The sequence below is a fragment of the Vanellus vanellus genome (assembly GCF_965231255.1).
Source record: "Vanellus vanellus genome assembly, chromosome: 2".
Classification (NCBI taxonomy): domain Eukaryota; kingdom Metazoa; phylum Chordata; class Aves; order Charadriiformes; family Charadriidae; genus Vanellus; species Vanellus vanellus.
Window position 1 is genome coordinate 37831826 of NC_138906.1, and position 27990 is coordinate 37859815.

At 40.9% G+C, this 27990-nt stretch overlaps 2 protein-coding genes across 15 annotated transcripts; one reads left to right on the plus strand and one right to left on the minus strand.

Annotated features, from left to right (window-relative positions):
• Nucleotides 1-1680: 1680 nt before the first annotated feature.
• Nucleotides 1681-15986, minus strand: HNRNPA2B1 (heterogeneous nuclear ribonucleoprotein A2/B1). 10 transcript variants are annotated; one of them, XR_014270577.1, is made up of 14 exons: nucleotides 15798-15986; nucleotides 10158-10268; nucleotides 9099-9245; nucleotides 7452-7662; nucleotides 7035-7136; nucleotides 6858-6947; nucleotides 6281-6343; nucleotides 5686-5805; nucleotides 5292-5414; nucleotides 4323-4405; nucleotides 4131-4168; nucleotides 3244-3478; nucleotides 2872-3002; nucleotides 1681-2026 (listed from the first exon to the last, which is right to left on the minus strand). XR_014270577.1 is itself a non-coding variant. In XM_082499498.1 (11 exons), the coding sequence occupies exons 1-10, from the start codon at nucleotides 15825-15827 to the stop codon at nucleotides 4344-4346; spliced, it is 1059 nt and encodes a 352-aa protein (XP_082355624.1). In that variant the 5' UTR covers nucleotides 15828-15986; the 3' UTR covers nucleotides 1681-2026; nucleotides 4323-4343. The 10 variants fall into 10 exon arrangements, 7 of the variants coding, with proteins under 7 accessions (XP_082355624.1, XP_082355625.1, XP_082355627.1 ...); XR_014270576.1 differs by lacking the exon at nucleotides 3244-3478; XR_014270575.1 differs by lacking the exons at nucleotides 3244-3478; nucleotides 4131-4168.
• CBX3 (chromobox 3) lies at nucleotides 14963-27990 on the plus strand. Of its 5 annotated transcripts, none has more exons than XM_082499504.1 (6): nucleotides 16122-16202; nucleotides 17877-17927; nucleotides 21771-21913; nucleotides 23489-23654; nucleotides 25024-25118; nucleotides 27347-27990. In XM_082499504.1, exons 2-6 carry the CDS (start codon nucleotides 17904-17906, stop codon nucleotides 27471-27473), a joined length of 555 nt encoding a protein of 184 aa, XP_082355630.1. In that variant the 5' UTR covers nucleotides 16122-16202; nucleotides 17877-17903; the 3' UTR covers nucleotides 27474-27990. The 5 variants fall into 5 exon arrangements, with proteins under 5 accessions (XP_082355633.1, XP_082355632.1, XP_082355630.1 ...); XM_082499503.1 differs by lacking the exon at nucleotides 17877-17927 and adding an exon at nucleotides 19748-19860 and having other exon boundaries at nucleotides 16181-16206; XM_082499507.1 differs by lacking the exons at nucleotides 16122-16202; nucleotides 17877-17927 and adding an exon at nucleotides 14963-15268.

Consider the following 27990-nt stretch of genomic DNA (forward strand, 5'->3'; position numbering starts at 1 on the left):
TTCACCTCTCTTCACCACTTCATAAACCCAAAGTCATCCACTGTGGGTTTTTGGGTTTGGGGTTTTTTTGAGCCCATACAGGTTACCGACAAGTTATGCTGTCTTTCGCATTCTTCCCTCAGTGTGCTGCAGAAAATGTTTGCTGGGGGCAAGCTGGGCCCAGTACTGACAACCTGGTCCTCAGTTCTTAGTACATGGTAACATACTGACAGGCAATGTTACCCTTACTTTGAAAACAGAAAGTCTGTAGTGACATAAACCCAACTTTTTAGAAATCAGAAGAGGAAAAATATACATTGTCTTTAAAATGAGGACCAGCAATTGACCACGCTCCGTTGTTTTTATTCAAAGTTGCTCGCTTTCAGCATCAGATTGACTCAAAACCGTGACTTCTCTCACTGAATTCATCAGTAAATATTGTGACTGTCACTTGCTTTAATTCTTAGGAACATACCAAGAAAAAGTCATGAGAGTTCAACAGTAAGACAACAGGAAACTTACTCAAATATTCCAAGTTTTCAAGACTTTAGTCAGTAACTTAGTGTTTTGCATACTGCTGTCCCCTATAAACTTCCTTCCCCGATCACCAGTAGATCAAAATTAAAACATCTTCATTATGGAAATATGTAATATACTTAATGCAATTAAATTTTAAACCTTGCTGTAAAACTACTGAAAGAGTGTAAATATCTCAAGAGAGAAGAATTACTCCCTTTGAAGTGCTGGGGCTTTTTTATGTTATAGGAATGTGGACTTGGCAACTGTAAAGAGAAAACTTCCATTAACTACATCTAAGTTCCAGGAAAGAAAGCAAATTCTTTATCAACTGGTCAACTCATTCTGTTGGAAAGAAGAAAGTAAAGCAGATTTTGTGCGTCTTCATGCTCTGCTTCTCTTGCAGCCCACCGGTTACCTATGCAAATATTTCAAAGTTCAACCGAAGAAACACAGGAAAAAAATAATCACATATGAATCCTTAAATAATACTTTTGAATTATATAAAAAAGGTTAAAGACATGATGATTCTGCCAAAGCTAAGCATATAAATTTCAAGTTTAGAATAAACCCTGTAGGTAACAGGGTAAAACACTACAGACTGAAGATACCTTCCCTCAAATACATTCCCAGCTGAAGCTTTCCCAAGCTCACACTTGAGTTTGGTTTGGGGGTTATTTTTTTGGTTTGTGTTGGTTTTGTTTTGTTTGTTTTTTTTCCCCAGAAGATACAGCTATCGGTAATACAGTTCTGGTACAGCAGGAACTCTACATTTCATTCAGTCTTTCTCTTTTGATGCTAAAAGCTCTTTACAGGTGAAAAGGATAAAGCTATTGTCCTATCACATTTTGACAAACTGTCTTAAGTGGTTAGTTGCATTAACAGGAAAGGAGGAGATATTTTTATGAAGTGATATAAAACACAGCCAAAATGCTATTTTAAAGCAATTGTGTCCAACAGCAAAAAGAACAGCGTTTTTAATCTGTAGCACTGTTTCTCCCAAAAGAGAACAGATGCCTACGGTCAGCAAAACAAGTTCTGTGAATACACTTGCCAAGTTGACTTTGTTTTAAATCCACCTCAAAATGGAATGTTTCAAATCATGAAACGGTCTAAAAGCTGCACATAAACATTATTTAATGTTAGACACACACTAAGTTTTATTAAGCATTACACTAGAACTACTTTGGTATAAAAAATACTTTATTTTAAAGCTATGAAAGTTATAAAAATATGTAGTTAAATTTTCTACTCACAGAATGTTTGCTATTTTAACATTAGTGATTTGTTTCTCCTAACGAATCTGAATTTTATTCGAAAGGTTTACAAGACATTATTACTATAATTTAAAAAACCCAGCATTACAGGGAGCTGTACTAATTGTGATGTTTTATCAGTATTCATTTAACCTCTAGATTTTTAATGAAGGCAGCAAAAACAACTATTTTCTGATGATACAGAATTTCTTATTTCTTGAAGCGTTTCTGTGGTTGACCACTTCTTCATTAGTTACCTGCAGCATGGCACCTTCCTGCCAAAGAAAAAAAAAGTGTATCTGAAGATGTTTATCACATATGTCTAAACCAAATTACCAATAGGGGAACTTCAGCCATTTTTTTTTTTTTTTAAAAAAAAGTATAAGCAGTTCACTGGTGTGTCTAACACAAAAGGAACAGGACTTTTGTTAGCTGAGTCCACGTTCTTCAGTGGGCTGCCTTTTAAAGGCAACGGAACTTTGAAATTAGGGCACTTTTTTGTTTTTGTGGTTGGTTTTCTTTTGGCGGGTTTTGTTGATTTTTATTTAAAAACCAAATCTAGTAGAGTATGCCACCCTTACTCTGATTAACTCATTACTTGATGAATTTTCATTAATTTGAGGTGCAAACATTCAATGCAGTGAGAGTAAGGCTGACTGAATTTGGCACTAAGGTTTATTAGCTGCAAGAACTATAAAAAATGGTGGAAACCTCAACATTCTAGCCAAATTCCAATTTCTGCAATTACATTGTACACTTATGAAATACCACCTGCAGTTTCATTTGAAGTTTTCACTTCCTCTCCTAAAGAACTGCTTATGCAGTTGTTAAAAGAATGGACGACAGATTCCTTCACAGAGGCAGATGTATTCTGTGGTGTAATTTTTTTTCCTTACACGTAAACAGTCTACAGTTACTTGGGAACCTTCAGGATGAAACGCGTTATATAAAACAGATTACAGTAGACAAGACACATAACAACAGAGTTCATTTTCAACAGCACAGAACTACCTTCATTGCATTACCTTGCAACCACCATAATGCATAGACTCCCAAGAAAAAATAAAATGTTGCAGGATGCAAAATTAAAGTTGTATGATTTAATTAACTTGTGACCTACCATTTTAACTACCAAGACCAGGGATGGAACCCTTGCAAAGCTTTACTAATGGACACTTGCAGGTCTCATTTGTTCAACTGTAGCAGTGTACAGTGGCAGCAGTCTATGCTTGTCCAGGGTTCATATCATAGCTAGATTCCAGTAGGAAAAAAATATGTTAAGTAGCTGAAATTAACAAAAATTTGTTTGTAAAAAATTTAATAATACAAGAAAACAGGATTCACAAATTTCTTTTCAATTGGTAATTGTTAACTCAATTCATTGCTATGTTAAAACTACATAACGATAATCACTATACTGAAAGAATACTGTCATACAATATTAGTTTCTTGGTTTTGGAACATTAAGAAAGAAAAGTAAATAAGATCTTACCTAAAGAAGTTTAACTGAAGCTTAGAACTATTTTGCTCTACACCCTCAGCCTTCGTTGGCATCCTTATAAACTACTGTAGTTAAAGCTTTGTAGAAATACAGCGCAGCTTTTTAAGACTGGCTGAACTTAGTGACGTTTTCAAGAGTTCTCTTGTACTAGACCTGTGTCCCTGGAAGAGTACCTCGCTGGGGATATTTCCTTTCCTTGCCATTGAAGAAGCAGCATCTAAAAGATCTAAAAAGGTGTTTCTCCTTGCAGAGATATCCCTTAAGTTATCTAGATATTTTAAACCTGATCATTTACAGACAACATACTTTTTTTCTGACCAGCATTTAATTTTACATGTACAACAATAGCTTTATATTATTTGTGGGACCTTATACTACCCACTCCTTGCCTTAGTTTACAATATTAAAAAAAAATCTAAAATTACACAATATTTCCTTTAGAATTATTTTATTAAATCATAAATGTACAACAGCTTCTTAACTCTACACACGCACTTAAATTTTTAAAAGGAAAACGTTATGTCTTATTACACCATGATCCTGGCTAATAGCTTTTCAAAACTTTGAGAAAAATCTTAAAAAAGGTTTCACATGTCACCTGAAACTTACAAATTTAACATTATCAAAGGAATGCTTCTACACTTACAAAGACCACTAGAAAGAAACAACAATTAAAAAGCTAAGAAACTGTCTCAAAGGCATTTTTACAATCCTTCCTCCACAGTAAGGTAATGTTATTAAATAATCCAAATCCATTCACAAAATGGCTCTCTGCATCTGCTCTGGTGTCTTCTGCCATATCACTGCATATTTATGCATGACTGAGATAAGTGTTTCCTTAACATTGTTATTTCGATAACCTGAAGCTGTTCTGTTACCTCTGGGCTCTCATCCTCTCCTATTTATACAGTGAAGCCTGTTTCAACAGAAGTAAAGAGTAAAAAAATAGGTTATGAAATTATTCATCTAACCATTTTTTAAAGGAAAGATAATACGATCCTAAAAAGCTTTTAACTCCTGCAGCTACTCTCAAGAATCACTGCAATTTTAACACTTAAAAACATACTTACCCATGGCATGCTTGCAGAAACTCAATAACGGCTCCTCCCTCCATATCCACCACTTCCTCCACTGCCCCCTGGACCATAGTTTCCTGCAATTGCAGAAAAACAAGAAACAGAACAATTACATCGGTACACTTTTTAAATCTAGGAATGCTTTTGATTCTGTATGAAGATTAACTTTACTTCCAGAAACGGCATATACAACCAAGATTAAACATTTCGCTCCAAATAACCTCCAAGAACTGCAACAAGAACTACATGTTGAGATCTTCGAAGATTCAACAGTGTCGCGTGTAATCTGATGCACTGTACTGTCTTGAACCTGCAAGGGCTGATTCTATTTGCATGCTACAACAAATGGCTTTGTGTTTCAGTTTCCTTTTCACGCAGTTTATATGCCTTAAATAACATTTAGAGAACAAACAGCAGAAAGTGTCAGAAAAAAAAGTGACACTACAACAAGAGGGGGGGGGGAAGGGAAATCCCAGCAAGTTTAGTGGATGTTAACTAGACTCTCTATAAATAGCATGAGCTGATAGCAAAGAACATGAAACTTGGCTAAAATCTTTAAATCTTTACAGACCAGGCACTGCAGTCCATCTATTGTAGAAGTTACACCATTTCTACATATCAATCCTAGAATCATAGGACGGTTTGGGTTGGAACGGACCTTTTAAGGTCATCTAGTTCCAACTCCCCTGCCATGGACAGGGATATCTTTCACTAGATCAGGTGGCTCAAAGCCCCATCCAACCTGACCTTAAACACTTCCAGGGATGGGGCATCCACAACCCCCTGAGCAACCTGTTCCCAGGGCCTCACCACCCTCATTGTAAAGAATTTCTTCCTTACATCTGATCTTAATCCACCCTCTTTTAGTACAAAACAGTTACCCCTTTGTCCTATCTTCCACCTCTCCAAACGGCTAAAGCCCACCCACTCTGGCTCCAAGACACATCAGAACATATACAATACCTCCACCATATGGTCCCCCCATGTTCCTGCTGCCACCAAAATTTCCACTTTTCATTGGACCATAATTTGAAGGTTGTTGGTTATAGTTTCCAAAATCATTATAGTTTCCGCTCCCGTAATTGCCTGCATTATCAATACAAAAGTGGAGACATACCTAGATGAGCTAAAAGCATGTGCCAAAGTTATCTCATTATTAGAATTTTAAATAAAGTACAAAATCACACAGGTATTCCAGCAGTGTGCAACAAAATGCTTTTTCATACTCATTCACACTATTTGGAAAACAAGAGCTTCCTCAAACAACATTTACAACACCCCCTCCTCCCCCAAATCTCAAATCGTGTTGCACTAATTTACAACTGAAATGCTTGGTCGTTTCAAGCCAGTAGGTTACCTCCTCCATAGTTGTCATAACCACCTCCATAGCCCCCACCCTGGTTGCCATATCCAGGTCCTCCTCCACCATATCCTCCTCTTCCTCCTCCGTAACCAGGACTGCCACCAAAGTTGCCACCTATGACAATATAATCCTTTAAAATAAACTTTTCAGTGTAAAAGGCAACCAAATTCTACAAAAACAGAGGGTATTTTTCTGTTTAGAAGTCTACAGGGCAAGAAAAGGGCAGGAGTTTTGTAAAAACATTTATATGAACACTATTTTTGAAGGCACATACCAACTCCCACCCTAACTGAATTGTGACCAAAACCCACCAGTCTGACTGTCTAAAAGCCTCAATTAAAAAGCTTAATTAAAATCTTGATTTTTCAGGAAATTTAAGAAACACTGCTATTCTAAAGAAAAGGCGTGGCTGTCCAAGAAAACAGCCATACCATTCGCAATATAAAGGTTTAATATAAGCCAAGAGCCATGTGTGCTTCTTAAAGCCAACAAAATTAACATAAATTAATATAAATTTTATGAAAATGGTAAGTGAATGTAAAAATGTTTCTGAATCAGAGAAAAACCACCACCACCACTGGAAACTAACCTCCAGGTCCTCCACCATATCCGTTATACCCATCACCAAATCCGCGGCCACTTCCATATCCATCTGTCGGAAAAAAAAGGTAAAAGTATTCCAATTCACTTGTAGCAAACTAACTGAATGCTCAAACCCCTGTGACCTTAGTGACCAAATCTGAAGAGATTATTGATTAAGCACATGTACACTTGAATTTAGAAAAACATGTGAAATAACACATCCAATCATTGCTCTACATCTTCTACTTCCTTGCATTTGTAAGGTACCCAGTTTTACTTTTGGACACAGCCCTTCCACTGCAAAGGTCAGGCAAGTGCAGCATAGAAACCTCTGGATTCCTTAAGAAAATTTGTTAAGTTTAGGTAATTTTGCCGTTTGATAAGATCCTTAAAAAACCCCCCACTTAATTTACTGAATATCCACATAATCACTTTGGGTGCCACAGAAGAGGTTTGCAAGTTGTTTTTTACCCAAAATTCTCTAACTGCTTCAGCTGCATTTAAATTAAACAGCAGCAGCTTACAAAGTTACCCAGAACCAGAAAGACAGTATAAATAAAGAAAAAAAAATGCTACAAACATGCCTGTCTTACCGGCTCCCCCTCTGAAATTGCTCCCAGGTCCTGGACCAAAGTTGCCACCACCTCCACGTGCATCACCAAACCCAAAGTTCCCTGTAACAGTTCAACATTTATAAGCAGTGAGATCATGGAAAATGAACACAAATCAACAACAAACAATTAACCGTTACTTGTACATACCTCCTCTCCCACTTCTAGAATTTTGAACTTCCTGCATTTCCTGTCTAGAGAGCGCTTTCCTTACTTCTGCATTATGGCCATTGATGGTGTGATACTTCTGCACTGTAAACACATCAAATAAGATACCATCAGCATTTAAGCACTGATCTGGCAACAAATAAGAATATAAGGCTTCCAAAAATTAAGTATTTTCCCCAATTAATCCATACATATTCCATATAATTAAAAAAAAAATACTATTTTTATGCAAAGGGGCCAGTACTTATTTAAAACGTGTTCCCACACAATTCAAACTACAATGTAGCAAATATCCAAGCACGTAACTAATCCCATTATCTCTAAGTTTAGCTTTACACAATTACCATAACTGCAAGGATTAATACTATTAAATGAGAGAGTGAAATGAAGCTTACTTACATACAATTTTATCCACAGGATCATGGTCATCAAATGTAACAAATCCAAACCCCCTCTTTTTACCAGACTGTCTGTCAGTAATGATTTCAATAGTGTCGATTTTTCCATATTCCTCAAAGTAGTCACGAAGGTGGTGCTCTTCAGTGTCCTCTTTAATACCACCAACAAATAGTTTTTTCACAGTAACATGAGCACCAGGTTTTCCAGATTCCTGTTAAAAGAATCCTTTGAATTACCACCAAGAAAAACAAATTTCACAAATTGCTATTTTGCTAGGATTTCAGGAATGGAATACTGATAAACTAAGGTTTTTCAAGTACTGAGGTAGCCCTTATGATGCATGTCCCTTGTAACCTTGCTTAGGGGGGCCTTCACGGAGTGAAGTAACATGGGATAAACTGGAGGCTTTTCCTCCCTCCTTTATGTCAAAGCCTTAAAAAGCACTGAAGAAGATAGATACAGACACAAGTGCCATAAAATGCATAAAAGTAAATAAAAGAGAAAACGTTAAGATCAGCTGTTTGAGAGAACGGCAAGTATGTAGTAACTTAAACTACAGTATGATTTTTATAATTGAAACAAAGATGTGTCAGCTTCCTCTGCCCATTTTCGTAACAGCTGTGTGAAGCCCACATTCCACTCGTATCAACGCAAAGGTCCTTCAACCTCAGCAAATCCACAGTTACGCATTTTAACCCCTATTCAAAATATGAAGACAACGCATCACATTCAGGGTTGCTTTTACACTTTAGGAATGACTTCTTCCTATAGCATAGCAACAGCTTTGTGTGTATAAACAGTATGCACATATGCTCTTTAATTACCTTTTTCCAAATGCTAACCAACCCTGCATTCTTCAGGGAATGGAAAGAAAACTGGGATAGCTAACAGGGGTACCAGCAGTTATGATTTCCATTTCCCTTGACCTCTGGAACAGCTCATTCAATTCCAACTCATCAGTCCAAATCCCTGAAACATTTGGGTGCAACCACAAACTGGTAAATCCTCCCAGAGCTCCCACAACCTGCAGAAGTCACCTAAAATCTGCACTTGCTCCTCAAGTACCTCTGTACCCCAGTAACCTGGCTGAAAACCTTACAGATGCACTGCATTCCTGAGCACACACTGAATTTGTACCCTGAAGTTTAAAACCAGAGCAGTCCTAAGATGGTTTTGGACACAAGAAAAAAAGAACAATTTCCCTACTACATTCTCTATTTTTAGTAACTTCAGTTATATACCTTTTAGAAATACCCAAAAATATCTTGGAATAGAGTCAGGAGAGATTGAAAGGAGTTTATTAATTTGAGGTTTAGTAACAGCAACCATTCCAGAGACGAGTTAGTTTGGAATTTGCATAATTACAGGCAGTCAAGATGTTTTCACTAACAGTACTTTCAGACCCCAGCTGCATTGCTTGCAGACATGATTCTACAACCAGAATAACTTAGTAAGTAATAGACATTTATGTAATAGTGTCATTTAACAGACCAAAAGTGTGGGAAACAGTGCCCCAACTACAACCTTTTAACTACAGAATTTAAACCCAGGCAATTTCAAACAAGAACAAAGCATAACTGTCTGACCAAAACACAGATTCCTTTTTTTCAAAGCATGAAAAGTATCTGCTTTCAAAGCCATACTTACCTCTCTAGCCACAGCTCTCTTTGGCTCAACCACCCTTCCATCAATCGTGTGAGGTCTTGCAGCCATGGCTGCATCTACTTCAGCCATGGAGGAGAATGTCACAAAACCAAACCCCCTTGATCTTTTGCTTGCAGGATCTCTCATTACCTAAAAATAGTAAACACATTTAAACAATTTCTATCTGTCTCATGTTAAGCTTAACACTAACAACATTTGGAGAAAACATGTTAAATTGATTTCAATACATGATTATAATAAAATAGCAGGCCATGCTGATTAAGTACATGAACAGCACTGCTTGGCATCACAGAAATTCAAATCCTTGCTGTCCTCTTAGACCCTACCTGTAACTCATAAAGGCTGCTATATCAGTGACGTACATTTATATTTATGTTTGTTTTCTCAAAAAAAAAATCAAACACATCATTTTTATTAAGATTTCTGAAGACCACAGACTTTAAATTTATTACGAAATACGTATTTACTGCTCCCAAAACAAATCAATTAGAGGAACTTCTGCAAGAGTCACCGTCCTTGGAGATATTTAAAGATATACAGACATGGTTTAGTAGTGGACTTGGCAGTGTTAGGTTTACAGTTGGACTTTATGATCTTGAGGGTTTTCCAACCTAAATGATGAAAACATCACACAGAAAGATGTCCTTTTCCAGTTTTATTGAGGCTGCTTACCATGATACCAGCTTTCTGCCAAAGGTTACCAATCACACACATGTAGCAGGGCTCTGTGTAAGCACTCCCTAATGCACTTCAATGACACCTAATTTTAAATTTTGAACTGCTGAAATCAGTGATTAGACACAATCTGGGAGATTTTACAGGAAACATGTTGTGAATACTCCCTAAATCTATCAACAGAGATTGTAAGGACAAGTCCAGGCGTAGCTTCAATGGACTGAATTATGTATAAACCAACCAACTGTTCACTTAAGAAAATTTAATATTCCATATTTTCATTAAGCTATCCAGAAAATAAACTCACTACTTTTACAATTTCTAAACATTCTATGCCATCATTGTGTATTACTATGCCAAACTTACCACACAGTCTGTAAGCTTTCCCCATTGCTCGTAGTAACTCCTCAAGCTTTCCTCTGTTGTTTCAAAGCTTAAGCCGCCAATAAACAGTTTGCGGAACTGCTCCTTTTCCCTCTATCATAGAAAAGAACATTACATTAATATAATTAAAAATACCTCCTTTGCATCAGCATCATTAGACACCAAGTAAGATTGTCTAAAGTGTCAAAAAATTTAATTAAGACACATTTTTCAAAATGAGGCTTGGCTCTTCTAAATGTTCTAGCACTATTCAAGGAATTAAGCCATTTATGCAATTCTATGGGTCCACTTTTACAACACAGATTTATAATAATGTGCTTCTTCCCATCTCTCCCTCCCTGTTACTAGGAACAAGAGACCGCACTCAAGGACTTCCAGAATAGTCATCAGTCATCTCGAAGCTTTTTAAAGAAATACAAAACAAAACCAAACCCAAACGTTCTCATTACAGGTAACATGAATTTATTTATACTGTCTCATTCTATTCCAGATGGCATTTATTTTTAAAAACCCGTTCTGGCACAACTTGTTTTACAGTAACACTATCATGCTATTTACTCAAGGCATTAAAAATAAAACCAAATGAAGATATGGCTAAAGATGTTCTAAAATTGGTCACCAATTCATATTTTCTCATTAATTATTAAAACAAATGAAAGCCGAAGCACCTGTAAAATTAACCTGGGATCCTGCACCTTTGGATTTAGCAGTTAACCTATCCACCCTCAGCAGCAGCAGTACCAAAACTAAGTGGATTCTCTTTAAAACTGAAATTTAAATACGTATTCGCATACATAACCACTAATATAAATTATGCTTTCAGTAAGATTTTGTTCTATTACCTTTCAGAAAAGTTATCACTGCACTTGTTCAGCAGAAATTTCTGCTGTGATTACAAGTACGTCATTAAAAACCAAACAAACAAATCAGGACCAATAACAGTTACATTTACTATTTTGTACACACTATTGCACCAAAGCAGGAAGGACAACCTTACAACCTCAACAAGTTAAAAATATACTAACTTTTAATTGTAATTTTCTGCACACAAAAGCATCACTAGATAATATATTTTGCAGTTTCATATGTCAAAGGGCAACAATTAAAATGCATGAAGGAGTACTCCCCTTCCACAAAATTAAAGATTTCAGAATATTGTTTTGAAAGAAAACTGCCCTGCTATGGACAAGAGAACCCAAATGCAATGACTACTTCAGCTTCATACCGTTTAAGGTGGTGGCTGTTTTTTGAACAACCCAAACACTGCATAGGTAGCTGCAACTGACAAACATAACATGACAAACTATGCACTGGGTATCAAGATAAATGTAAAAAGGAAATTAGACAACCAATGTCAAACAATAATATTTGGAAAATAAGCAAAACAGTTCAGTGCACAAACACTCTTAAAAGCATTACACCAATCTGCATGTAGACCATGTTTTTCTGAGGTTTTCCAAGACAGGCCTGGATCTAGATGCATGTAACAGGAAGACAATTACCGTAGGTAGTATTGAATCAGCTTTTGTTCAAAACGCATCACCCTATTAGCAGTTTCAGATACTGCAGTCTGACAAGGAAGTCAAGCATTATAAACTTCCCTCCTCAATACTGTATTTGAGAACGATCAGTTTAAATGTCTTTGAAAAACACTTGTAATCTGCTGTTGGGTCTAGTATTTTTCACCTGAGGGAACACAAAGGAAACTAGTAGTCTCCTCCTGGTACAGACAGGCAAGATTAGACACAAGAGTTTAAAAGCAGCAAACCCATGTTGTGTCAAGTTTCCTTTCACCTCATCTCTTGATAGCAACAAAGGAAAGGATGCTGCATACTAGACTTGGACTGAAAAGGCATATGCTGCAAAGTCACACTATCATTTAGAATTTGAGTAGGCTAGCAGGGAAACCATTATAAGCAACAATACTGCCAAAAAAAATCCTCCTTTCAAATTACTTCAGTTCCGCTTGAAACCTAGGGACTACTTCCTACAGTTTCATAGGTCCACAAAAGACCCTCTTTCCTATATAACCGATTGTCATGCATCTAATAATGCACGTTTATGTTCTTATAAAAATACAAGAATTAAGCAAATTTAGTAGGCACATAAGATTTTTCCTAAGTGTTAGGTCTACCGTTAAAAAAAGTTATAAATATGTAAAAGAAACTCAAGGAAATAATGGAATCTACCAGCTGTAACAACTGTATTTGATTTTTAAAGGACAAACATATACCACACATTAGTAATAAACATTAAACAGAGTAATAACACGCTTTACAGATGTATGAATTCTTAGAAACTGTAACCTTCCATGTATTACATATCACGCAGTACATGCCCTACCCAGAACATCTAGGCACCACACATCAGGACACAGCAGTAACAAAATTCACTACCAGTTCTTCAATTAGAACCACTATGTGAAAGGGTCATGAACATGTTGTTCCACTAATACATGCACAGCCTTTGGACGCAGAGACACTATTTGTCTTAAATGTGTCTGTTTTAAGATGCTCTGGTTAGTCTAGCATTAACCTCCCACCAGGGTCCAGAGAGGTCTGACCATCTTAAGCTTATGCTGAAGCTGTAAAACTTATGATAAAAATTATTATCACTCCAGGCCCTTACAGAATCTTGATGAAAATCCTCATTTGGTAAAAGCAACCCCCCCTCAACACACATGACCCACCCCTGCCAAGGCCCACAATATAAAAGCTGGAGGCAAAACCTCTCTCAAGATTTCCATAGACCACCCTGTGGCAGGAACGGAGCACAAGAGGAAATCTTATGAGTTCTGTAGAATCTCCATTAGTGCTTATTTTAAGCCTTCCTTCACAGGCTTGAAGCAACACTTCAAAGGACTGGAAAATGCGTAGCCTTTGCTGGAAAATTCATCGTCAGAGCAAGGAAATGTGTTGCATATAGCAATAATGTGTGCATAAATACCCCAAGCTGACCGCAGACTTCTGCGGAGTTAAGACCCGAGTAGCAAAAACGGTTAACAGAGAGAAAGCGAGTGGGATCTCTGAACTACTGCGGCTAGGGTCGCCAAAAAACAAAGCTGGATTTAATGGTCCCAAACCAGAAAGACACTGCTCTCTCTCCCTATACGTTCTACAGGGCTTTCCAATCCCAACAGCCTGGTTCTTTCTCCCCCTCCCCCCGCCTGATGCTATCAGCAGCGAAGCGGTTACCGTGCCGGCTCCGCCATGTGGCGGACATCAGGAAAACAGGGGCCCCCGCAGCGAGAAGGGGAAAATGGCGCCCAGAGCAGCCGTCGCCTCCAGGGACAGCGATGCGGCGGGAAGGAAATAACTTCTGGAAGCACCGACCCCAGATGAAAAAAAAAAAAAAATTACATAAATGAATCAATGATAAATAACACCCGGGTCCTCGGGCTAAGAAGAAACTAAGTGCCGCAAACCGCTTCTGGCGTGCAGCTACACACAGGGCACCGGGAAGCGCCTGCGTAGCGCTCTTTCCCGCCCCCGCAGATACCAGACCACTACAGGTGCCTGCCCGCCTCGCAGCCCCCGCTGCCCTCCCGCCTTACTCGACTTTCTCGCCCTCAGAGTGATCCTCTCAGCCTCCCGCACAAACCAGCCTCGGCGCCGCCATTTTACCCCCTCCCCCTTCGCCACCGCCATTACCAGCAGCGCCGCCCCGGCCGGTCAGCACCTCGCAGGGGCAAAGGCGACTCCCCGGATGGCGCACGGACTGACCTCCGTAGCCGTGCGTCCCCCCTCCTCCAGCATCGCTTTCACAGCAGCTGGTCTAACGGGCACGTCAAGCGATTTAGGAACTCGCCATGCACGGCTACCGCAGCTTCCGCCTCTTCTCTCAGCTGCGCACCGGCCCCAACCGCCGCTTCCAGAACCTTCCTCCCCGCTAACGCTTCCTCTGCCGAAAGACATCCCGGCCCCCTCCCTACCCGCGGCAGCCAGACCTGCACTAACCGGGGGGGCTCAAGCCCGCTCGTAACGCCCAGACCCGGAAAAATTCACTCCTTCAACGCGTAACCCAAAGCACCACCCTCCTCTAAAAGCAAATTCTGAAATCTCCCTCTTCACGTACCATATTCTTCATGGTTTACGTATTCCTGCTCGGGAGTACCGTACAACTGGTCAGTAATGGCTGCCTTAACTGTTACGTAATTTAAAATTCAGCTCCACGTAGTGCTAGCGCCCTCCTTCTCCACCCCAGGCTCGCTTCCAAGGTTTTCGTTTAAAATAAAAAATATTAAAAAAAAAAAAAGCTTGAATCGGGAGCTTAAATATCTCCAGAGGGGCAGCGGCTCTGTATAACGCCCCTACGTGTTTTTATCACGTAATAAAAAGTCATCGACTCCGTTAGTAATGGCCGTCTCCGAAATGAGCCGAAGCAGCCGTCGTCGTCGAGCTTATCCGCTTCGACAGTCGCCGGAAAAAGCCGAAGGGTCGACGGAAGCCCATTCGTCTCCCTTCGGCAGTTTCCGGAATATGCCGAAAGCAACCGAGAGCGGTCCTCCGAACGCGCTCGGCAACTTCCGTAGAAAAAGACGCAGCATCCAACCTCTTCGGCAATTTCCGACAACGGAAGAGACTCGCAATGCGCGCCCGAGCACAGCCGAACCCTCCCCTCCCCCCGATCGCGACTGGCACCGCGTCGCGGTTTTTTTTTTTTTTTTTCCGGAAGTTGCCGAACGGCCCCGAAGGCTCAAGGTGGGGGGGTTATAATTAGCCTAAAGCGGCCCCGTATCGCCCCCGCTACGGCCACCTGTGGTACCGGCGGTGAGCGGGGCAAAGTGCACCCCCGAAATCTCTCCCCCGCCCCATTGTCGGCGGTCCTGGCCCCTTCCCCCTCCGCCCGGACAGGAGGAAGTGATAACCGCCCAGATTTTGGCGCCAGCGCCGACACACGGCGGGGGCCCGGCAGCCAGCCGAGAGAGGCGGACTTCGCTGTAGCCTGCTCCGCTCTGTCCCGTACCGCTGACATCGGGCGCGCCGCCCGCTTCGGCGCTCTCTTCTTCCTCTCCTCCTCCCTCCCTCCCCTCTCTCTCTCTCCCTCCCTCCCTTTTCCTCTCTTCGGCGGCCCCGCACGCACCGCGACAAAGGGTGAGTGCTGGCGCCCCGCGCACCAGGGAAATGGCGCTGGAGCTGCTCCTTTCTTCCCGCCCCCTCTTCTTCCCCCCTCCCCCCCCCCCTCCTCGCTCTCCTCCCCCCTACCAACACCCGGGCAAAGCCAGCGCGGATTCACCCGCAGCTCGTCACCCGGAGCGAAGCCTCCCCAAGCCAGCTCCGACCCCTTTCCCCGCTAATAAAGAGTTTCCGAGCCCCCTTCCCTCTCTGAGGACTAGGCCTCCCCGTCTATAACGCGGGAAATGGCCGCGCTCCAAACGCCATCCCCCTCCTCGGCTGTGCCGCAACGAGCTTCAAACCCACCCCCGGCCCTCCCTGCCCACCCTTCCCCCGCTCCAGGGGGCTCGCCGGGGCCGCCCTCCCGGCACCGACTGAGGGCCTCAGCTCCGCGCCGGGCGGCGCCCGCGCCGGCCCAACGCGCCCTCATGGCGGCGGTGGCCATCATGGCGGCTGCAGTTACCGGGCGCCGCGGGCCCGTTCCCCCGCCCGCCGCCCACCGGCTCACCCAGTCGCTTTCTCTGTCGCCGCGAGGCATCTTCCTTCTTTTGGACGCCTGGCGCGGTCCTGCGCTAGCCCCCCGTTGGAGAGACGTCTTGGCCCCCCTCCTGTGCTGGCGGCGACGACGGTAGGAGGTTGCAGCTCGCGCGTAGGCGGCGTCGTGCGCTCTGCCCCGTCAGCCGCCGGCGCGCAGTGCTCGGCCAGCCCAGCCCAGCCCCGCCAGCCGCCGCCGCGCCCGCCCTGCGCCGCGCCGCCGCCGCTCCCCACCCACCCCCTCTCTCCCTCCCGCCCTCCCTTCCCCCCACCCCCCGCCTCAACCCCCCTCCGTTGTCGCCGTTGCCGCCGTTGCTCAGTGCGCGCAGGGCGAGAGCGAGGAGGAGACGGGAGACCCGAGCGGCTGGGCACCATTGAAGTCTGTATCCTTCTCTCTCTCTCTCTCCCCCTCTTTTTCTCGCTCCAGCCGCCTCCTTCTCTTCCCCCCGCGACTCCCCTTCCCTCTGCGCCCCTGCGGAGCGGGCCGCGCCTGCGGGCCACCGCGGGGAAATGCGAGACGCAGTCGTCCCGGTTCCTCCCCCCCCCTCCCCCGCCCCGTCAATCCGCTGCCGCTTCCTTGGCGGCGGGGGGTTAACGGGTGGAGCGGGGGTCCGCGGCCCCGGCGGTTTCACGGCGCTTCGCGGCCCGGGAGGGAGGGCCCCGGAGCGAGCGGGCTTTGCCGCGGGGAAGGAGGGCTGCGCCAGGGGGGCGGGGGCAGCGGCAGCGGCACAGCGCGGCGGCGGCGGCCGCGCTTGGGGAGACAAAAGCCAGCCCGCCACCGCCGAGGGGCGGCCTCCGCCACCGGGCCTGCCCGCTCCGAGAGGTGGTGGTGGCGGCGGCGGCGGCGGTGGTGTGTGCCGGGCCCGGGGGAAACGTGGCGGGGTGGGGGAGGCGGCGTGGAAGGAGCCCTGGTGGCGGCGGGGGTTGCCCGGGGCGGGAGCGGCGGGTCCTACCCCCTCCCTGCCCCGACTCTCCCTGTGCCGCCTGGGGCAGTCCCGTTAGCTCGGCCGGGGACGTCCCCGCCGGCCTCACAGGCCCGAGGCACAGCCTCCCCCCCAGCAGGGCCTCCGCAGGGCTGCCCTTCTGATGGGGGTGGCACGGGGGTTTTGTTGTTGTTATCATCATTATTGTTATTGTTGTTGTTTCTTTTCCCCTTTTTCCTGCCTTTCAAACGGGGACAAGACAAGCCCCGCCGCGCTGGGGCAGGAGTTCCCTGCCCTTCTCCCACCTCACCTACCCCCACCGCCCATGGGACTGCCAAAATCCACCTCCCGTGTCAGGGGAGAATTGGGCGGGATTGACGAGCCCGGGAGGTTTTCTGGCCTTGAAGGACTCTCTTTTGCCTTGCCCAGGCATATAGGGAATTGTAACTGTTCTATAGTTTGCAGTGGGGCGGGGACAATACATGCCTAAGGAGGTGGTATGAGAAATGACATGGAAAAGGGGATGGATTGTGTTCAGCAGCATTTGCGTAGGTTAAATACGTAGCGTATACAGCTTAGCTGAGTTAATATTGCTCTAGGACCTTAACTCTTGCAAACTTGAGAATCAGAAGGCAACGTTATAGTTGCATTAAGATAAATATTTGCTGTTTATAAGCATTTATTACAATGTAAGAGTAACGGGTCACTCATTATTACACCGCAGATATGTAGCTGCTCCCCACCAGATTCGCAGTTAATATACCTAGGTATATCTCGATTAACTGCTAGAATCTGAACTCCTGTTCTATTGGGTTTAAGGAAATAAGCATCCCTGATGGTCCTCCCCCTTTTCCCTAGAAATGTCTCTGTGCCTTAGAAGGCCTTGGAAAAAACCTTTTTTCAATCCTGTATACCACTTTGTCAGTATCGTTTGTCCTGGCTAGCATAATGGTGCGTTATTGGGTTATGCCGGACAAAGTAGTAACCTACTTTTTTGTTCTGGATTTAATCCATATTAGAAATGTTATATGCAGTGAATACATGGGGGTTGGAACAAGGACCATGCTTGTATTGGGATGCCTTTCTTTGAGTAATGTAAACTTCCTTTTAATTGTCATGCATTTTTCTAGTAAAAGCTCTGCAAGTCTGCAATAAAAATGGCCTCCAATAAAACTACATTGGTAAGTTCATGCACACCTAAAGTATATAAGGATTTAATCGACATATTTTTCTTCAAACTTATAACTTGGCATCTTCATCTAAAAGATACATCCACATCTCCCCTCCCCAGCATTATTCTGACCAAAATTTCAGATCCAGAAAGTAAGGCTACTAGAAAGGACATTGTCTTTGGCTTTAATAAATCTGCCATTTCTAAAGAGACTTGTTGGGAAAAAAATAAATATTAAAGGACTCTGCACTATTTCATCTGTCCTACAAGAGAAAACACTAAGGATTTTTTTAGCCTCCTTTCAGCACACCATGTAATTCATCATATATGTAAAAAATGAAATCCAAATCACATATTCATTTAATTTTTCCCAGTGTATTTGGGGAAAGCTAACTGCCTGAGAAAAGGCAGTCTTTACAGATGAAAAATAACATTATTGGGAAGTGATGTGGCGTAGTTAAGATGCCTTTTGAAATTATTTTAAACAAATAACAGTTTCTTTGAATTTCGTAGGAGCAGAGATTATCAGATGTCAACCCCTCCTGGACGGTTTTAATGATGCATTCATGGATCTCAAGTCCTGTAAAGCTTTGCTTGACATTAAAATGTGGATTTCTAAGGGCAGTTGGTTGCTGGCAACCATTCGACTAGTAACGATACGTAGTTTTGTGAAAGACAGAACTGAAAAAGTGTAGCATGAGATGCATCTGAGGTTGAGGTGGGGAAGTAAGCAAAAAAACACTTGTATAATTCAAAATTTGGATAGCAGAATGACTGATTTATAATGCACTCAAAAGGCCTGTTCTTAGCTTTACTGAAATGATTATTGGTTGACCCAGATCGAGATACATTAAAAATACTCCTGGATTAGAAGTGCAATGGAGTGCTTCCTTTATATTGTACAATAACAAACTATTTTAAAACATTTCACCTAGGTGAATGTCTGAACTTGCTGTTAGTAATTGATTGCCCACTTTTCCCTAATTTGAGGAAGAGAAGGAGTTAGCCCTGGGAGGGGGTGCCTCAGGGAGAGGAAAGAATCTGTGAAGGCAGTATTTTTAATCTTTTGATGTTGTTGTGAATTTTGATGCACAGGTCAGGAAAATCAGTTATGGTTCCCATGGGAACTGTAACTAATTCTGCTTCATTATGTGTTTGCATGGAAAAACTAAATGTATTAAGGGATAGCGTAGCTCTGGAACTGTAATTCCGATTTTGTTACCTCTTGTATGTTAAAACCCTTCACCACAGTGTCGCATCAATCTTGCCCCTCAAAGATAGAGTGATTATCCACAGATCAGTACCTGTCTTATGTGACTCAAATCCAGAAAAGGAGATGAGCTATAGATGAGCATTCAGGGGTCAAATGCCAATTTTACAGCTTACAACATGCAACCCTAGAGAAGGGAGCTTCAGTGGTCTAGTGGACATTTAGTACCCTTTAACTTCAGTCAGGTACCACATTCACTTGTGGGCCGAGATTTACATTGGTTTGTGTAAGCTTGATATGTACAGGTTTTTAACAAATGTTCAGTATTTCTGCAGGCTCTGCAATCAAGTGTTATTTTAATAGGTTGGAAAGGCTCAAGAGTTTGGAACGCAGTGCTGATGCACACAAGACCTAATTAAACCTCTAATATTTCAAACAAAAAGCAACATACTCTCAATTGTGTTATTTCTTACTGCACTTCAAGAAAAAAATACAAAACTCCCTGACATTGATTTTCTTCTGTGGAAGATTATATAGATACTTAAGTCTTAGAAAATAAAAAGAAATTGTTGCTTTGATACAGAAATCAAAAACATTTATCTTTAAGTGACAAGAATTAGTGAAGCCGAAAAGAGTACCAGAAAACAGTCTTCCATTGAAACAAAGACTTTTAGTCCAACGGAGAACACAGATGGAGATGTTCCCCGCTTGTAGCCTGCTTGCCTCATCACCAGTAATTATAATGTTATTACTATGGTATAGTGAGTCTGTATCTTTTTTTTTCCCCTTCTGCTTTTTTTTTTTTGTTTTGTTTGTTTTCCTCATCTGTACCCCCTTCTCTTTTTCACACTTCCATTATTTGAAAGAAGCTGCCTTCATAGAAGCGTTGGACATCTTCATGTTTTTATTTTCCTTCAATTTCAGTCTTACGTTCTTTTTCCTGTGGAGGCAAAAAAAGCCAGTGTGCTTAAGTTGACACTTTTCAGTCATGAATGCTGTGGTCAAAATACACCTGGGATATGCAGGCAGTTAAAATCTAATTGGAAATACATGCTCTGTTTTAGATAATCTCTCTTCTATGCTTCCAAATCAAAACAAATGTCACATGAGATATGATCATATACAGAAACTTTCTGTTTGAAAGAGAACTTGTTACTTTACCTTCTCTTTGTTGTTTGCACCTTCAATTTATGGATTGCTAATAGAGTAAAGTTGTTTGGGGAGGGAGGGAAAATTATTTATGAAAAATAAGGGGCGCAAAGACAGGGGCTTTGGAAAGAAAGAACTGGCATCAAATCTTCAGTTTACAAAAAGAAGACAGTTTTTCTTGTGTCTAACGTACATTTCTTTTTTACTTTTCACCACATCAAGACAAAATTCTACAAAGTCTAAAAATTTGACAGTTTCAAAATTGCTTCACAATATTCTCAAACTAACCCACATTAATTCTAGAGAGGTCTAGAGAAAGGCCATCAAGCAAATAGAGGTGCCCTATGATTTTTGCTTCTCTGTTTTCTGTTCTATAGGAAGTGCATTAGTGAGGAATTAGTTCTGTCCACTTTGATTTAGGGTGCTGCGTGACTATATGTTTTAGGAGCTTAATACTGCTCCCGTTAGTTTATGGCTGCCACTTTAACAATTTCCTTATAAGGTGCGGTCCAAAATGGCAAGCAAACTGCTTTTGGTCTGCTAGTGCTCCAGAAATGTGATGTGACAACATGTTAGGCTTGTTCCAACCTTTTTAAGATTACAAACAAGGAAATTCTGAAATGTGTCCTTCTATTACTATTTAATTGTGCCTTATTAAACTGGGAATGCCTTGAGGATGATGTGGATGTAATATTTATTTTAAGAATTTAAGAATATTATTTGAAGTATCAAATGTAAACTTAAAACACTTATAAAGTTTTTTAAGTTAGCAAAATTTCATTTACATGTTACATGCTGTACTTAAGTGTAGCTGTCTTAAATTTTTGCACCTTTGTGACATCTGTTTGAATGTAAGTTACATTGGTGCGTGGCTAAGAATGAGAAGGGACTGCAGTAATGGAATGCTACTCGCATGCATCCTGTTCAATAGTTACGGGTTATTGTTGGGTATTTTGCTTATTGTAGCAATACATCATAAACTTTACTCCCATCAGCTTCTCCTTTTTTTTTTTTTTTTTTAGAAAAGGTAGTAACCACATTTTTTTGAGTACCATCCCTTTTCTGTTTTATGCTTTTTCACAGTTCCCTTATTACTTTTCTTTACTTCTGCCTTATGCTGTTTCTTGCCCTCTGCCTTTTCACAGGCATAGAGTTAACTTTTAGAAGCTTCATAAATTTTTGAGCATGTAGCACTGAGAATTAAATTTATAATGGGAGTAGAGGCACTGAGTGTATGCACAAAAATATTTCACCTTTTTAAAAACAAACTGGTGTTGGGTATCTCATTAAGCAACTGAAAAAAACCCAAAACATTAACATGTCTTGCTCAGGTTACCTGACCACATGCACTAACGTAAAAGGAGTCTGAGCTTCTGGCTTTAGTGTGAATAAGTACATGATTCTTTGCTGTTTACTGAGCAAAGTTGGATTTGGCCAGTGAAGTAACTGTGTAAAGCAAAAGAATGAATAATGTCATCTGAATTTCTTTTGTAGCACAAAATGGGAAAGAAACAGAATGGCAAAGGTAAAAAAGTTGAAGAGGCAGAGCCTGAAGAATTTGTTGTGGAGAAAGTCTTGGACAGACGTGTTGTAAATGGAAAGGTGGAATACTACTTGAAGTGGAAAGGATTTACAGAGTAAGGCATTACTTTTTTTTTTTTTCCTGATAGAATGCTAAATACTAACCATTTATTTGAAATAACTATGCAGAGAGGGGATTGGATGATGGGGATACATTTTAAAGAACCTAGAAGGACATCCATAAATGTGTATTCAAGTAGGGCAATCAAGTATGAAAATAAAATAGAAGATATGTAGCTTAGTGTTTGTGCTACATAAAATGTTGTAAAACTTTTACGAAGTCCTTAGTGATTTTTCTTTTACCACTGTTCTTTGATTTAGCTTGTGTCAGTAAGTTAAGTAAGTCAGTCAGGTAAGTAAGGTAAGCTAGACTGACAGTTATATATGTGGTGGGATGAATGTTACTTCTAAGTAAGAAATTTTGCAGGGATTTATACCGTAGGCAGCTCTGAAGCGGTGAATTTGAAGCAGATAGTTTGCTTATTCACTTTTCTGAACTGCTCTCAAATTAGATGAATTTGCATAAGGAATTCTGTGGCATGGTTGCCTTCATTAGGCATACCCGAAAGGTATCTTTTGAGTCTTTTTCCCAGGTCTTAGGGAAGCACAAGAAAATCTTAAAGTGGACTTAAAAAGTTGATTGTTAAAGAAGGCACATACTTGTGCCTCCTCACTCCCTCCTGTGACACTTTCTCGCAGACTACTGGCTGAAAAAAGGTGATGTGCCTAGCATTTGAACATAAGTAATTACATATGCAGTCTTATTGTTGCATACCTCCCAAAGCAATTGCATTGCAACATTCTGCATTCTAGCACCTGGAATTTGTTTAATGATAAGTGCATAAACGTAAACCACGATGTGTTTAGTATTTGATGGTCTGATTTGAAGTTGTAGAAATATGTAAAAAATAATCTGTAGGCATCCTGCTTGTGCGGTAGCGCTGTGGCAGTGTTTGTGCATGAGGACTTTAACGCGGTGCTTAGTTGTAGGGAACATTCATGGACTTTTTAAAATTTGAGTTAACAAAATGCACTCACTGGAACATTTGCAGGGCCCAGCTCTGGACATGGAAGCTTTGTTCCCTCCTGTAGTCAACTGAAGGAGGGACATAGTTCTAGGTATAGTTGATCTCAGTGCTTGGAGACAACTTTTGAAAGCATTCCTCATATATAGAAGCTTAGACATATACTTCCATGGTTTGTAGTGAGTGTTGTGTACATTCTGTTCTCTGTAAGTCTTAGTGCTCATATCATATAGTGTGTTTGCAAGGACAATCTTTAGAGGAACTGTGGAAGGGAGTCAGTTTAAATGGGCAAGTGGGTTTTGGTAGGGTGAGGATTGCTTGTTGTAACTCCTATGATCCCACCCGGATCATAGGAATTAATAGAGCTGCTTATTTTATACCTTCAGTTTAAGAAAATTGTTTTTCAACAATAGCAGAGCATACTTCTTTCAGTCATCAAATGGAGTACATGAAGGTTACTAAAGATGGCACAAAAAGCAGCCTTAAGTTTAGGAAACCTGCCTTGCATAATGAGAAGAAAATTAATTTGCTTAAGATGAGCCATTTGGCTAGTTATTTAAGTTTTTCTTCTTTTCCTGTTTTTTCATAAATGTGTGTATATTTCAGTGCTGACAACACATGGGAACCTGAAGAAAACTTAGACTGTCCAGAGCTAATTGAAGCTTTTCTGAACTCTCAGAAAGCTGGTAAAGAAAAAACAGATGGTGCCAAAAGAAAATCTTTGTCAGATAGCGAATCTGATGATAGCAAATCAAAGAAAAAGCGTGATTCTGTAAGTATATGTTCATGTGCCAAGCTTTGTTTTTCTTGTGTCTCTTCCCTAACTCTCCATCCCCACCCACCCAAAATCCTGTTGTGACTTTGAGAATGGGACCAAACATGGGTTTAAAACTGTAAAAATTGCACAGCATCTGGAACTGTGGTTTGAAAAGGGCAATCATTCATGGTGGTTAATGAGATTGTCCAAATGGCAGGTAAAAGATGATTGATTGACATAATAAAGTTCTTGCATTGTCCCATGATGCTTACTGAATAATTGAAAGTAAGATGGGTTAAGAGTTATTAATGAATAATACTAAGTGGTCAGTTTGTATTGGAGCAAAAGGTTCATGAATGGAAGAAAGATGAAGTTTTGTTTTGGCTTTTGTCTTTAGAATATGATTTTGAATAGGTAAGTGACAAGATGGCAGAATGTGAAGACCAGGCAGTTACTTAGACTAGGACCAGACACGATGATGGAGAGGGAGTAGGAAGGGTGAATGAAGAAAACCTGCATTTTCTTAAAGATCTGGGTTTTTCTTACAATTTGAATGAATGAACAACATGACAAATTTAGTGCACAAAATAGTTCACATAAAATAATGTGTCCAATAGTTCACATTTTTCTCTGTAAACTTTCAAACTCACATTTTGAAACAAAACTGGTTGGCAATGTCAGTGGTTTGCTGAAGACAGCTGTTGGATGTGTGGTTACTGTCAAAAAGTTGGAAGACCTCAGAAGGAATAGTTGATGAATAATACAAAGAATATTTTAGTTTTTGTATAAAATTAATTGTGTGGCTTCATCTGGTACAGAAGTGGCCACTGTCTCAGAAATTATACTGTGAACCTAGAGGAGCTAATACAGGAAATAGTCGTGATATTCCTTACCACCAGTGCTATCTCAGTAAGCCAAGAAGGGTTGAGGTATTCCCCAAGGGTGCAGTTTCACGGTTGGCTTAAGCCAACTCAAGCCTGTTTTGCTGGAAAGGATGATGTGTTTTTCCCTCTTCCAGGAGTGCATTTTTGCTTTGCCACTTTTGTTGCTTTTACTGGTCATGCACGTTTGTTTATCTGCTCTAAGGGGTTTTAGATCACTTGTTTCATCTATTGAGTTTTTGGAAATAAATGCTAGAAACATTGATGTAAAATTCCTTCATTGTTACTCTGCATCTAAATGACTTGGCCTGAAGATCAGTTATGAAAAAATAAAATTAATGTCATCTTCAGGCAATTATATGTCATTATAGCTTTTATAATTATGTAAGGCTATATTTTTTGTTCTGATATACATACACACACAGGAATGCGTATATCTAGCTCTAATGCCAAAACAGAATTTTATCTTAAACTAGATAACAATCTTCTAACTTACTCAATAGGTTGATAAACCAAGAGGGTTTGCAAGGGGTCTTGATCCTGAGCGGATAATTGGGGCTACGGATAGCAGTGGAGAGCTTATGTTCCTCATGAAATGGTAAGTCTTACATGCATAGTTCTTATCCATATTAAGGCAGGGCAGGCAGTTGCATTTAGGCTAATGAGGCAATGTCATTTCAGGAGTAAGACAGCTGGTGATGTCCTTATTAACCTTGTATTCTTAGAAAGACAAAGCTTGTATAACCAATTCGTACTTATTCTCTCTTCCTTCCAAAACCAGAATAACTTTAGGTTCTATTGGTTTTACAGAAGTAGAAATTTGAAAGGTAAATTCTGATAAGATACGGAAAAATTGGCATTTGTATGGAAAAGCTGGTTCTCGGTTGCGTTCTTGCTGAGGGAATGGCAGGCAGAACTCTGGCTTTACACGTTTCAATAAGCAGAAGCCAGCTGCTCGATAGCCAACCTTTTAACCAACTGTAGTGCCAGCTGTTCTGCATGCAGCCAAGTGTCAGAGAATCACAATGAAGTAGTGGAGGAGGCTGAGGTTGAGATGAAGAACAAACAGTATGGAGGCTGAGGTTGAGATGAAGAACAAACCGTATGGAGGCTGAGGTTGAGATGAAGAACAAACCGTATGGAGGCTGAGGTTGAGATGAAGAACAAACCGTATGGAGGCTGAGGTTGAGATGAAGAACAAACCGTATGGAGGCTGAGGTTGAGATGAAGAACAAACCGTATGGAGGCTGAGGTTGAGATGAAGAACAAACAGTATGGAGGCTGAGGTTGAGATGAAGAACAAACAGTATGGAGGCTGAGAGAGTTGTGGTGGTTCAGCCTGGAGAAGAGAAGGCTCCGGGGAGGCATTATAGCAGCCTTCCAGTGCTTAAAGGGGGGGCTACTGGAAAGATGGGGAGGGACTCTTTATGAGGGGATTGTAGCAGTAGGACGAGGGGTAGTGGTTTTAAACTGAAAGAGGGTAGATTTAGGTTAGATATTAAGAAGAAATTCTGTATTCTGAGGGTGGTGAGACACTGGAACAGATTGCCCAGGGAAGTTGTGGATGCCCCATCTCTTGAAGTGTTCAAGGCCAGGTTGGATGGGGCTTTGAGCAACCTGGTCTAGTGGAGAGTGTCCCTGCCCAGGGCAGGGGGGTTGGAACTAGATGATCTTCAAGGTCCCTTCCAACCTGAACCATTCTATGATTCTATGAAGGAGAGGTTTATCGATATGGGCTAGTAAGAGGGCAGAATGATAGGGGGAGTTTGCATTGTTGGCAGGGTAGGGGGAGACCAACTTCATTAGCTACAGCCTTGATGGAAGACTTCTTGTTTCTCCTCAGTGAACGAGTAGGATAAAATTAGTATCTTTTTTTTTTTCCAGTGTTAAGAATACAAGAGATTGAATTAACGGTTTCTGGGGGTCAGATTTCTTATGGTGGTGGGATGAAAAGAATGATAGCTTTCCACAGCCTTTGAGAAGGGCATAATTTTCTGAGTGGAGTCAAACTGAGTGGACTCTAGAGAAATTATTTGTCATGTGATGTGCCTGGACTGCTGAAGATTAGTGCTTTGGAAGATCCTGTCTCCCTTCTGCCTTTTCGAATTCTCTATAAATTTTATGTAAAATTTAGAAGACTTGCAAAGTACAGATCATGACTATTTGCATTTCTGTAGTCATAATTGACAAAATCAAACAGAACAGAAATGTACAAAAAGAAGCTTTTTTTTAGTTGCAGTTGATTAGTTTTCCATAATTGATTGTAGGCAACAAACATAAAGGTGAATGTGTCCACAAAACTGAGTTGTAAAGGCAGCATACACTTTAAAATGGAATCTGAAGCATGTCAGACTGGAAGTTTGGTTTTTTTTTATTACCCCAAGACAGCTTCGAGTAGAAGTACAAAGTACAGCAAGTTACTTGCATAAACAGTAAATATAATTTGGATGTAAATACCATCTCTTAAGACTACTTCTATTGATTTTTAAAAGTCTCACTTTGAAGTTTTAATTATGCTTTAAAAGACAAAATTATCAAAGTTTTACTTCTTTCATTACATACTGCAATATTTAACTGTATAAATGGTTCCCTTTGAGTAGTATTTTCCTTTCAAACAGAAAAAAAAAAAAATACGTAAAGGAAAGGAAGATGCAGCTATGACGCCTTGCCATTAGCATGGAAATTCTTGGTAGCTATAGCGAAAGGTATACCAAAACCCGATTTCTAGTGACATTCTTTTCAGAATTTATGACCTTTCAAGAGCTGCTAAATTTACTGAATTAATGATTATGCATTTTTCTTAAATCCCACTCTCTTCTACATCAGGAAAGACTCTGATGAGGCAGATCTGGTGCTGGCCAAAGAAGCTAACGTGAAGTGTCCTCAGATCGTAATCGCTTTTTATGAAGAGCGACTAACTTGGCATTCATGCCCAGAAGATGAAGCACAATAATTGTTTGCATTGCTTTTTTATATATATGAATATTAAAACCTGAAATTTGATTTATTAGCAATGTGAGAAGCATACATTCTAACAAGAATCAAATTTGATATTTTTTTGAAGTAGTATGTTTTGCATCAACAGCAAGTAAATAAAAGCTTTCTGCAACTCGTTTCATTTATCACAAGAGAGCATTTGATACTACTACTTCCTCCATATTAGGTAAAAGCTTTTATAAAACATTCATAAACTTCCATAGTTATTACAGAATCATAATGAATGTCTAAACAAACTCACAGATGTTTTGTAGTCTTCTATACTATTGATGTGCATGTATCTTCTTTACCCAAACCTAGCCCTTTAAACCTGTAGAATCATTCTTTTTAGTATTTGGGATCACTTGGTCACAAGAAGACCAGGTGAAAACTAACTTTGTAGTAATTTGAATGTTATCAGACTGTATATTGTTTACTTTATTGTAAATACTGGTGAACAGTGGTCAATAAAATAGTTTTATATTCTTCCTTTA